We start from the raw sequence: 12,959 nt of genomic DNA on the forward strand, positions 1-12,959 counted from the left end.
ATGTATATATGCCAATGGACTTACATCTAGAATATATAGATATCTAAAATACACAGACAATATGTAGAGATACTACAATCTTCACAAAAAATCTACAGAGAATATATGTCTGTATGACAATACATATTTTCTGTGTAGACTATATAGACTATGTATAGCATATACAAAAATTAGAAAGACAACCTACTTTTTAAAAAGAGACCAAAAATGGATGCAAAGAAGGTATATAAGAGCAGCACCCAGAAAGGTATAAAACATCATTAGTGACCAGAGAACTACAAACCAGACCATGGTAACATGCCTACTAGAAGTACATACTGAATGGACACAACTAACAACATCAAATGACAGAGAACTGAGACTCTCACATAGGGCTGGTGGGGGAGAAGAATATGGCCACTTTGGAAAACCATGTGGTGATTCTGTACAGAACTGAGCATAACTCTACCTGGTCCCAGTAACTCCACTCCTAGTTAATACCAAGGGAAAGATACAGCCACAAAAGGATGTGTAAAATAATTTCTACAGTTACTTTATTCATAGCAAAAAATGGAAACCACCCAAGTATCTATCATGAGGACAATGACCAAGTAAAGCACATCATAAAGTGGGAGGCACTGCTGACACACACACACTGTGCTGAGCAAGAAGCTACACAGATACCACTGTACCATCACGTTCCACTGGACGACACTGACAGAGTTCTAGTAGGAAAGACTAATTTAAGGTGACAAAGTAAGAACAGTGTTTGCCTCTGAGGAGCCAGGACTGACTGGAAAGAAGAGGGAACTCTCTGGGGTAATGAGCTGTTTCTTACCAATGAGAGGATAGTGACTTGGATGGACTCACACATCAAAACACTGAACTGCACACTTCATATCTGTGCCCATCACTGAACGTAAATGTTATCACAACTGAGAAATAAATATTTAAACAGTGCAAAGATTTTTAAAAACTTCTCTCATCTCTTCCTCTATATGTGCCAAAACTAAAATAGCAAACCTTTTAAACCATTTTTGAAGACAACAGCACAATGGCGCTGATGTGGCCGTACAATTAGAAAAACCGATCATCTTCATAATTAGATCTTTCTAATTTGTTTTGAGTATAGTGATTTCTTTGTATTAACAACCAAGAACATTCGTTAAGTAAAAGGAGCCACCTAAAATAGGCTTTTCAAGTTGAAATTACTTTTTAGTTCCATAATTCAGATTCTAATACAGTATGTGCTTAAACACAGCTCCTGAGATGAAGTCATCTGAACTGCAGGATGCTCTCCCCCCGTCTGAAGCAACCCAGAGCCATGTGCACTGCCAGGCAACATGAGCCAAGCGCTACTGGTTCATCAACACCCAGCAGGCATTTAAGAAAATGGGTCAAAAACTAGGAAGACACCTTTACGTGGTAAATTAAAGCGGCTGGTCCTCCCTGAGGACTATATAACTTAGACTTCTAAAAAAGATGCAATGACAGCCCTCCAAAAACAAAGCTCTCTAAAAGGTGCTGGAACAGCACAGGACACCGACTCCTGAGCACATGAACAGGACAAACAGCACAAGACACCAATTCCTGAGTACATGAACAGAACCAGGCCCCAGTGCTAAATAATGGTCTTTGTGACTGCCTGCCAGACAGTAATCCCACTCTAAGAAAACAAGCCAGCACACCCCTGCCTCCAAGGACTGGTAAAAGTCCTAAGAACAAAGGGCATTAGTACAAGGAATCGTCAGTCAACACAAAAACAAGCAGCATAAACAAGGTAAACCAACAATCAAGGACAGAAGGCTAAGAAAGTAAATGTATGTGTGACTTTAAAAAAAGTCTACCTCCTAACAGGTGGTATAAAAAGATCAACTATTTAATCTAGATGAGAGTTTACTTTCTGTTCTACAGACAGATTTGTACTGAAAACAACCCATAGGTATTTCATGTGAGAGTTACAGCAAGTAGAAATCCCAGGAGTTAAACAAATGCAATCTAGTTCTGAGCCTTCCAAATTAAAGGGTCAACATTTTTTTTAAAATATGTTTTTATTGATTTAAGAGAGGAAGGGGGGGGGAGAGGGGGGGAGAGAGAGAGAGAGAGAAACATCAATGATGAGAGAAAGTCATTGATGGGCTGCCTCCTGCACGCCCCTGACTGGGGATTGAGCCCGCAACATGGGCCATGTGCCTTGACAGGGAATCGAACCTTGATCTCCTGGATCCTAGGTCGATGCTCAACCGCTGAGCCACGCCAGCTGGGCTAAAGGGTCAACATTTTAACCACCCTGTGTTTCTGTGTTGACAGAAGTTATTCTCAGAGCAAAAACAAACCATTTAAAAATGTTTGGTGTACAAAACATAAAACATCCCCACCACCTCAAGGCACTCACTATTACCATTTTTGTCTTTATCCATAGATGGTTTTTGAGTCTCTCACACACACACCTATGCACAGTTACTGGGGAACTTAAGCAGGTAATTCTGTTATCTTGCTCTTCTCACCTGACACATCATGAGCCTCTTTCCATGTCCGACAGAGAGGTGCCCTACAGTCCCTGTAAGGTAAGGCCACCATTTACTTGACCTTCCAGAAATATCTACATGGTTCCATTTATTCTCAAGGCTGCAGACAAATACCTGTGCTATCTTTAAACACATCCCAGATGAACTTTCAGATGACTTTGTCAAAGTGGATAAAACCAAGGACTCTAAGGCTTTTGATACTGTCGAGAACAGTGAAGAGTCTAAGACTTTACCCTCTTGTATGCCACTGTTTGGTGGGTGCTGCGAGAAGACACAGGCTCCAGGCCGTGTGAAGGTGGGGGTGAACCTGCACACAGGGGATCCTGAGTCTGTGACGAGCAGAAAGCATGCCTGCCCCTTGCTCAGGAGGAAAGCACTCAGTCTCTCAAGGCTGTTTATGTATCAAACATCCTTGAGAAGACACCCAGGAACAAAGGGCAGTCAGCTCTTCGCTCACAAAACACCCAGACATGACAGACCAAGGAAAACTGCCTCCCGGCAGTCACTATTTGCACAAAGGTTCCTCAACTGAATGAGACTATACCTGACCAATAAGTTTTATTTTTGCCAGTATTAAAATAGGGTAAAATTCTAAATTTTGTTTTAACTTTTATGTTACTGAATGTATTTTACATACTTCCTGGTCATTTCCTTATCTAATTTTTGGATTACTTTCTCACATTATTCACCCTTTCTATAGGGGCTCATCTGTATACACTGAACATAAGGCACAGCTCATGAGACGGGACAAAATGTCATGCGCAATTCCGAGTGGCCCCACTGTCCTGGGGAGGACAACGCCAGGTCTGAAATGCCCCCTGGACTTCTGTACACTGGTGGGAAATAAACTTCTAACATTCAGTGAGTATTCCAATTTACTGGTAAACATAAAGCTAAACCCATCATTATTAAAATGTCTCCTTCTAATACATGTACATTTGGTGTCTGTGCGTGCATGTATGCTTGTTTGTTTTTCTTACACTGAAATCTTTTTAATATATCTTTACTGATTTCAGAGAGGGAAGAAGAGGGAGAGAGGGGGAGAGAGAAAGAGAAACATCAATGATGAGAGTTATTGATCAGCCGCCTCCTGCATGCCCCCTGCTGGGGATGGAGCCCGCAACCCGGGCATGTGCCCTGACTGGGAATCGAACCCCAATCGCCTGGATCCTAGGTCGATACTCAACCACTGAGCCACGCCCAGCCGGGCTACAGTGAAATCTTTATTCAATCTGAGATCCACATAGGTATAAGGTACAAGGAGAGATCCAACTTTTCCCAAAATGATCAATCCTTTCTAAGTATGTATGACATATGCTGCCTTATTAACTCACACATATTATGAGGTCATTTATACTCTAAGGCTGGGTCTAATCATTAACATTCCTCCAAAGATGTCCCTTCATAAGCCTGCAAGAATGCTTCATCCTAACAGCTATTAAAGAGAAAATAAGTATTTCTCATAGAGCTTTTGGAGAATTTTCAGCACTTTTCATCTTGCTGGCTCATGCTTAATTGTTTTAGCACATTTTACTACAGCAGTTACCTGCCTGAGGAGAAAGAACTAAGCACAAAGGAAGGTGACCTCCCCTGTGCTAATGAGAACAGAGCACAGCATGTAACCCAACTGCTACAGCCAGTGACAGGGGCTCTGCTCCAAACTCCAAGTGCCCTGAGAAATCGCTCTAATAAAATCAGCACTAAGGAGAGTAACCTAAAAAGAAAGTGACCACATGCTCCCAAGGAGAGCTTGGCAGCAGTAAGGGGCAGGGACCACGCCTGGTTCAAACCACTCTCATAGCGACGGAAGACAACAAAACAACGACAATTTGATTCAACACAGGTGCTGTATGCAATAGAAGGAGTACATCAGCAGGTAGGAGGCCCTGAGGGCACAAAGAAGGAAGCAGCCAAGCTGAGAGAGAAAGAAGGGTTCCTGCAATTATCGCCAACAAGTGACAAGAAGATGTGACCCTATCTGGGGGAGATGGACTTCCAGCGTCCCCTGGCCCCCCAGTAAACAAACACTGGATGGTTACAGGCAGGCAACAAAGAGTGAATGGGCCATAGAGCTTGAACGACCTGTACAGTATAAAGAGAGAGGAATATCCACTGTCCCAATGTAAACAAGCTTCCAAAATGTCCAAGGCAGACGAGACCGTCAGAAACCAACTATCACCACTCATGAGTCACAGAGAGCAGAACAAATATGGCCAGATGATGCCAATCAAAAGTTCAGCTAACAGACACCCGAGTACAGTCTGCACCACTGGATTCTCACTGGGAAACAAACTCTGCTACCCTTTTCATAAAATACCAGCCTGAAACTGTTCTTACACAATGTTTTATGAAGTGTCACTGTGTTCATTTCAAAGGCCCCAAATAAACTGACTGTGCTTACAGTGGAAATCACTCGACAAATAATTTTCTAACATTTTGTTAAATAATAAGCGATATACACTCCATTCCTTCCTAAGTACAAGTTTTTAAGCCAAATTCCATTTCACTCTCAAGAACAGAACCAGCAAAATCTCCAGCATGTAAAGACTCGCACTTTTGAGAATAAGGGGAAAGAACACCAGCTGCTCACCAGTGCAGACCTGCTTCTTCACATGTCAAGCCCTGTGGTTTGACTCTGCCCGTGGTACACAGAATCCTCCACATGCTCTCCAGTGAGCTCAAACTGACAGAACGTGCTCGTGGTCAGCACTGCGCAGAGCAGGACCCACAACCACAGGTAAGTAAACATTTAATAAACTAAACTCCATGGACACACAGGCATGCGATCTACTCATGTGCTCGTTAGTCTAATAGTGAGGAATGAATGAACATGAGCACCAGCGCCGGCCTCCTCGCTACAGAGCTGGGGGGAGGATTTCACAGTTTAAGTCCTCCTACTGACCACAGAAGTAATGCCAGATTCTACCGCTGTAAACTATAAAGACACCAATCATCTTAGAGAAACACGGCAGAAAGGAAAGCATGACCATGGCTGTAAAGCTCCATGTATAGAGGTGAGCTGACACCACTCACGGATAGACACCCAACTACGCAGCTCATCTTTAAAGTTCCTAACTCTGAAAATACTACACTTTCAGAATTTCTAAGTAAATCTTTTAAATTCTGAAAAGAATTCATTTTAACATAGAAAAGTACTTTGTGTATATTCAATTGCAACATTTTTTTCTTTTGGATACCTGAATCTCAGACCACAAAAGGAGGGATATTTCAGATGGACCTGATAAACCAGGGGCCTAAATGTAACCTCAGTACACTGATGGAATACAAGTAGGGGAAACTCACTTACTAGAAATTCTCTTCAAAACAAACTATGACAGTATGCCACAGTGAGGGTGCCCCATGTGGCCATGCACACTCACGTATCGAGTGCTTTCTAGTTGTGGTCTGTTCCACTAAGTTCTAAGTTCACAGAAGGCAGAGGCCATGCTTCATGTCTTAGCAATATTTGTGCCCCCAGTGCTTACACATCAGTCAAGACTTGTTGAACTACTGCATTTACAAGGGAGAGGTCCAGGTATAACTAGCCAATCACCTTACTGATGATTACTAGTAAGAATAAAATGCTACAACTAGGAAATCAGTAGGCACAATTTTTAAAGAGCGTGGCTTAACTTTTTAAGAAGCATTCTAAGTAGTGTCCCACATTAACCTGGTGTACAAACACATCAGGAAAGCAGAGGGCACCTGCCCATACTCGGGAAGGATGACCAAGACAAATCACTACAGGTTTAGCAAAGAACAAGTACCCAGGATGCCTTTTCTGTGCCTCTGTTTACCAAAACTTCAGTTTTCATTACTATACCTACTGAAAGGAAAGCATTCAAAAAGAAGCAAGTCTTAAAAATAACTACAGAGATACGTAAACACAATTATGACTGGAACTAAGTATTCTAAGATTCCGCATAAACAAACCCTCTTTGAAATTATATACATATATACATATATATATATATCTCATTGGCCAAAATCCAGCAACTTTTGCACTTTTCTCAAATGCAAGCTTCCTCTGAATGAGAACGTGAGGATAGGGCAGAGCTCCCCCACCACGGAGCTCTGGACAGCCCAAAACTCTGCACCACCACCACCCACAGCCCTAGTTTACCATGCACCTCAGTGCAATCCCAGTGTCCTGAGAACCCCAAGATCCTACTGCAGCCATGGAGACCACATCCTTCCGCGTGATCTTGTTAAGAGTTTGTTTCAAAAACAAGTCTCTTTTAATGATAAATCACTAAGGACAGATGAGCAACCTTTCGCTAGCACTGTTTTCTCTGTGGATATTCAACTTAAAAAAAAAGCTGTATGAAAATCATCTTTCTGAAATAAAAATCAGTACAATCTCCGCTTCCAGATTGCAGATAACGAATTCCTATGACATTCCCTAAAATAACCTCCCATCTCTTTATTCCTGTTTGGACAGCTCTCGGCACAGAAAGGATGAATGAACAGGACATCAATCACTGTGGAATATTAGCACCTTAAAGATGTCTTTAGCAGGTCAATAATCTTTTCACCTTAGGAGGACTTTATCAGATCGTGTCTAAAGCCCGGATAAAAGCTCTGCATTAAGTACTTCCAACAATTGACAGTGTATCTCCACCACACAAAGCTGTTTTCTTCCTGAGGGTGCAATCCTCAAGGTCACAATTCTGCACAGCCTTCCAGGATGACAAAGGAGCATTACCTCCGCCAAACAAGCTGTCAACACAAACTTTGTCACAGCTCAGATAAAGAAACTGGCAGACAGCGATAATAAGGTCTAATTTCCCGCCCTCCCCAGGGAAGGAAATACATTTCAAATCAGTCTAGAAACCTGTGCCCTGGCAGCCAGGTTATCTTTGGCGTACAAAGGAGAAGGACTCACTGTGAATTCATCTAAAGGCTCATTGATCTCGATGTCCAGCACCTCGTCATTGTACAGCTGCTCCTCCTCTGGCTCTTCCACATACTCCATGTGGTCCTCTGTCAGCTCAGCATCCTGGCCTTCGTACTGTCCTTCCTCTGGGTACTCGTGAGCGTACAGTTCAGACGCATCGGACTTGTGATAAACCAGTTCATCCTCTCCTTGCTCATACTCGGATTCCTGCTCCCCAGACTGGTCGTTAGTGCTGTCAGCCAGTTCGTATGATGAGACCATGCCAGATGTGTTTTCCAGACTAATTGTGACACCCTGAGAACTAGAGGGCAAAAATACAGAGGAAGGTACCAATCAGAATGGAGCCCAAAACCAAATCACATATCAGTTAACTGTTGCAAGGACAAACCTTGACTGGAGAAAGTTATTCCAGTTCTTACAAATACACACACACTCCAACAATGACTGAAAACAGAGCCCGTGTGCTGTGCTGAGCCAGCACCCCACACTCAATGGGACAGCATGCCCACTATCAGCAGCTGCAGGTTACATGAGCAAGAGAATCAGATCAACCATTTGGGAAAACAGGTCTGACTTGACTGGCAAACGCTGAAGTCTGAATGTTTAAGTGCAAATAAAGTGTGTTTCATTCTAACTACCAGAATGGAAAGGACGGCATGTTTTCTAAGATTTCCAAGTAAAAATTGGAGTATTACCCTATAAAGAGAAAGTCAAAGATGGAATTATAAGAACAATTTATTTTCTTTTTCAAAATCAATGGTGCAAATCATAAACTCCTATTTAAAAATCAAAATATTAAACATGTGTATTAAAACTACATTTTAATGTTCAAATAAACAAAATTTATCCTAGTCACAAATAGGAAAAAACTAGTTCGTAATTTCTGAGTAACATACCAGGGGTTTTAAAACTGCAAAAAAAAAATCATTCTACCTATTAAGTCACAAAAGCTAAATACCATTTTAAGTATAATATACACTTAAAAGTAAGATTTTGCAGATAAATAAGTCCCACGTATTAAGTACCCAATCCTAACAAAACACTGAATACGCCACATAGACATCGTGTGGCTTAAAAACTCCAAAAGTCTGCTCAACATTCAAAAAAAAATTTTTTTAATCCTCACTCGAGGATTTTTCCATTGATTTTTTTTTTTAGGGGGGGGAGGAAGAGAGAGAAAGAGAGAGAAACATCAATATGTGAGAGACACAGTGATTGGTTGCCTCCCACACACCCTGACCAGGGCCAGGGACCGAGCCTGTAACTGAGGTACCTGCCCTTGGCCAGAATTGAAACCGGAACCCTTTAGTCCGCGTGCCGACACTCTAACTACTGAGCCAAACCCGCTAGGGCTCCAAAGGTCTCTGTCAAGGGCAGCCCCCAATGTGACAGCTGGTGTGTAGAGGAGAAGGCTTTGGGAGGTGCTTAAGTCATGTGGTTTGAGCTTCATGATGGGATTAGTTCCCTTATATAAAGGACCCCAGAAAGCCCCTCACCTCTTCCACCACGTGAGAACACAGGGAGAAGGCACCATCTGTGAACCAGAAAGCGGGTCCTCACCAGAACCTTGACCGAGCTAGCACTTTGGCCTTGGACTTCCCAGCCCCCAGAACTGTGAGAAATAAATTTCTGCTATTTATAAGCTACCCAGTTTATGGTATTTTATTATAGCAGCCCAAATAGACTAAAACAATTATATTCAGATAGTCAACTGGAGTCTAAAGTACAGACCAAAGGAATTTCAAAAATGGCAAGTCCCAAACAGGAAACAGCTAGGTATAAGCAAAAACTGTCCATGAGAAAACAAAAGCAGCAAACTGCAACAAACAAGATGACAAGTCCAGAGTCATTGCTCCATCCAGATACAGGAATTCTTTAAAAGAGTGGTGCATACCTGTACTGAGCCTTCCTATAACCTGCACTCAGCAGAACCCACAGAGGTCAATAAATGCAAGGCCAACACTGACTTTAAACAGTTGATCTACTTATAGAAAAATATATATGGCTTTCACATCAGTTACATTAACATCCCACTTAGAATATAATCATATGTTAAAGATATAATACCACATTAAGTTATCTCCATTATAATTATCAATGACAAACAGTTCTTACCAACTTAGTTAAATGAAGACCACTTTAAGGAGCTAACGTTTTGCGTACCTGAAATTCTCGTCGTCTTCATTATCACTTTGTAAAAGATCATCGTTCAGCTCTTCATCTGACAAATCCGACTGATTCTAATTAAAATAAGAGATCTACTTAATGCGTGTCACTTCCACAAAAAGACTTCTTACGAAAGTACAAAATTATGTTGACTGGATTGTTTCTAACTTAGTTATTAAACACTTGCCATTCAGAAAGTTTTCTCAGTTTAATATAACAGTGACAAAACAAGAAATCCCACATATAGCAAACTCACACCCCAGACTAATTTTTAGATGCACAGTCAAGTAAGTATAGAAACAATAAGCATAATGACCATATTTACTCTAATTCTAACAGAAAAGGAAAGTCTTTTGGTGGCATCCAACAAAAATTTTTCTTACACACAAAAAAGAATGGTATCCTTAAGATTTTACTAAATTTAACACTGTTAGTATCCAAAACCTAAAGACTTTTTAAAGAAAAAAAGTGAAATTTTAGAAATAAGCAGATTTTAGATAACTGGATCACCAAATTGAAATGATAAGGGATTAAAATAAAAGTATGGTTTGTCCAATAGAGATGGCATGTGAAAATAAACTGACTACTCCAGTCCTCACTGCTGTTCCTGATGCCGTGTGCACTCATCATGTCAGTACACAGAAGCAGCTGGTGACTCTGTCAACTGGTCATGTTTCTACAGTTCCAGGTTAAATATACACCAGTATCTTAGAGGCGTGGGCAGGGGGGAACTTCACTTTCCTTCCCTATTAAAATAATTTCTATGGTATATATAAATTACCATTCCCCCTCCCAAAAGACAATCAAAGCCCCACACACAAACATTAGGGAAAAAGACTTAAGAAAAGGAAGACTTGGTTTTCTACTTAAAGATGAAGCAAATGAATAAGTAGTCTTTTCTTAGCATTTTATAGGTTATAAAAATAGGTTTTACTGCTTGAGTTATAAGTTATCAGAGAATTTATTCCTATATTTTCAGTGTAATTAAATGACTACCATTTAGTTTCAGAAAGACCTGTTTTTCTTACCTTTTTGCCAGACAGCAAATCTTCTCCAAGTAAGTCATCTTCCAGTTCACTGGGGAGAAGAGACAAACCAATGTATCACCCTATTACACTGAAGCCTGTAGGTGTTGGGAATCTACCAGGACTCTGGGGCTTGGGTACTTTCACCTTACATTTGCTATACTCTCCCTTCTTTATTAATAATGAACTTATTTTCAAACATTTAGGAAACATTGGTCCTCTTAAGTATGAGAGGCTATGCTATGGGAGGTGGCTCTTGCTAGACCTCTAAGCTTAGTTTCTCACCTCAACATGGGATCTTTCACTTTTTTTTTTGGACTTGGTTCAGTAATCAGTAAAACAATAAAATATAGTAATATCTGTGCTTTCTCCTACCTTTAAAAATCTACAAGACATAGGAAAAGATGCCCAACATCATTAACTAGGAAAATTAAAAAGCAAAACCACTGAGAATTTGACATTCATCAAACTGCAAAAACTGAAAAAATTAAAACGTGAAACAATAATGTTGCTGACGACATACAAGGACATCGTTAACAACTGAGGGAGTTATTTCTGTGCGACACGGAAGGCCTATCAGTCACCTGCAGTCTTCTGTTAGCATGTTTATGTTCTGAATGATGGGAGCAGGCTTCCTCACACTACAGAGACCCTTAGCAGACCTATAAGGGCATGTCAGAGTTTTGTGCTAGTCTTGCAGATATATATTTTATATCTTAATAAAAAAGAATAAACAAAACCATACAGGGAAAGATTAAGATATTCATATTACTTAGAAAAACCTATTTAGAGACTGTGTATTGTTCAAGGGAACACAGTCCACAAACTGGGAGGAAATCTCTACAAGCACAAAAAATAAATTTCCCAAAGCACAAAGAATCCCTAAAATCAACAAGGAGAAGATAACCCAAAAGAAAAACAGACATAGATGTGAAAAAATAGCTGACAGAAGAGAAAATCCAAATGATGAGTAAACTGCTAAAATACACATATTTTATTCAGCTCCCCAGGAGAGTCTTCTAAACAAAACCAGTTATCACTACTTCCCAGTAAAACCACTTCTTTTACAGGTGACTGACTGTGTTCTAAGCTCTGAGTAACTTCTTATAGGTTAAGAGTCACTGGAGAGTATTGAACTTTATAAAGGCTGTGAGAAGTAGTTTCCAATGCAGAGTATTCCATGAAACTTCTGGGACACCCTAGTTTTCCAACAGGAATCGGGCCTCATTTTACAGCATTGCTGTTCTTTAGTCTACCTTTATATTAAACTTTCTGACAGCAATCCAAAGTCATTTTCACATTTTCAACACAGTATTGAAAATGGTAAGATGTGTAAACAGAACTCCATCCCCAGCTTCCATCCTGTGGACTTCTCCCAGTACACATCCCTCTGCCCAGTGCCCAGCTACTCATCGGAAGCACTACACTGAACTGACATCTATCATTACTGGGGACTGCCCTTATACTTCCAGTGTGTGTGTGCCTGTGCGTGTGTGTGTGCATCCTAAAAAGATACAACATATTTTCATCTTCACTAGGATTCAGGGAAATGCAAATTTAAAATACATATTAAAATGGCAAAAATTTTAGTCTACCAAGTATTGGATAGGATGTGGACACAGGGACTCTTGCGGACGAGTACTCCAACAACAACTCTGGGTGTCCACCAGGTCAATGCCATCAACGTATAGAAACACAGAGAGATATCAGAAAACCAGTATCCCGCTGGCCACCCAGCACAGGCCTGCAGTGCCCGCCCTTGCTTTCCAGCCCATTTGGGAAGAGCCTCAGGCAACCAACACACTGTTTTCAGAGAAGATCTCTGCACAGCCAAGTGGAAGAATGAGATAAACCAGCGTGGACTCCGACACGAGAAGGTGTCTGTACCTGTCCCAGTCCTCATCCGCAGCCCTTCTCCTCCAGGACCGCTCTGCACCAGGCTTGTCAAATTGATCAAAGTCATCATCTGTGAAGGAGAGACCATAAAGTCAGTCTTCCAAAATTAAAACACATCCACATATTCAAATACTGACACAACCTTTCTTTTGAGGATCCCTGGTATGACATTTTAAAATACAAAAGTTCCATATATAACTCTTACAAATACTTTAGCCATTTTTAATAATTAAAAAACTTTAAAGTACAAAGCTACTCAAAGAAAATCAATTTAGTGAACATCATTAGGCATGAAAAAACACTAATAAAACAGGTTTTTTTAATCATAAAGTTTAACAAAATACTCTTTATAAAAGAATGGTTTCTGAGTATATATTTTTACTACAACTACAAAAAAGGAAAAAGTTGCTGACTTGCTAATAGTTATAATACTTTTTGTAATCTTTACATTCTTCCAAATAAATCATA

The 12,959-nt window shown here is 40.6% G+C and overlaps 1 protein-coding gene across 1 annotated transcript in view; it reads right to left on the bottom strand.

Moving 5' to 3' along the window:
• Window positions 1-12,959, bottom strand: part of RBM33 (RNA binding motif protein 33) — an 83,829-nt gene that overhangs the window by 59,577 nt on the left and 11,293 nt on the right. The window contains exons 2-5 of the mRNA XM_087820905.1: window positions 12,483-12,561; window positions 10,599-10,647; window positions 9,568-9,644; window positions 7,393-7,705 (exon numbers count right to left, since the gene is read on the bottom strand). Coding sequence (XP_087677031.1) covers window positions 7,393-7,705; window positions 9,568-9,644; window positions 10,599-10,647; window positions 12,483-12,561 — 518 coding nt within the window. The remainder of the gene's footprint in view (window positions 1-7,392; window positions 7,706-9,567; window positions 9,645-10,598; window positions 10,648-12,482; window positions 12,562-12,959) is intronic.

The sequence above is a fragment of the Miniopterus natalensis genome, chromosome 10 (genome assembly GCF_054644295.1).
Source record: "Miniopterus natalensis isolate mMinNat1 chromosome 10, mMinNat1.hap1, whole genome shotgun sequence".
NCBI lineage: Eukaryota > Metazoa > Chordata > Mammalia > Chiroptera > Miniopteridae > Miniopterus > Miniopterus natalensis.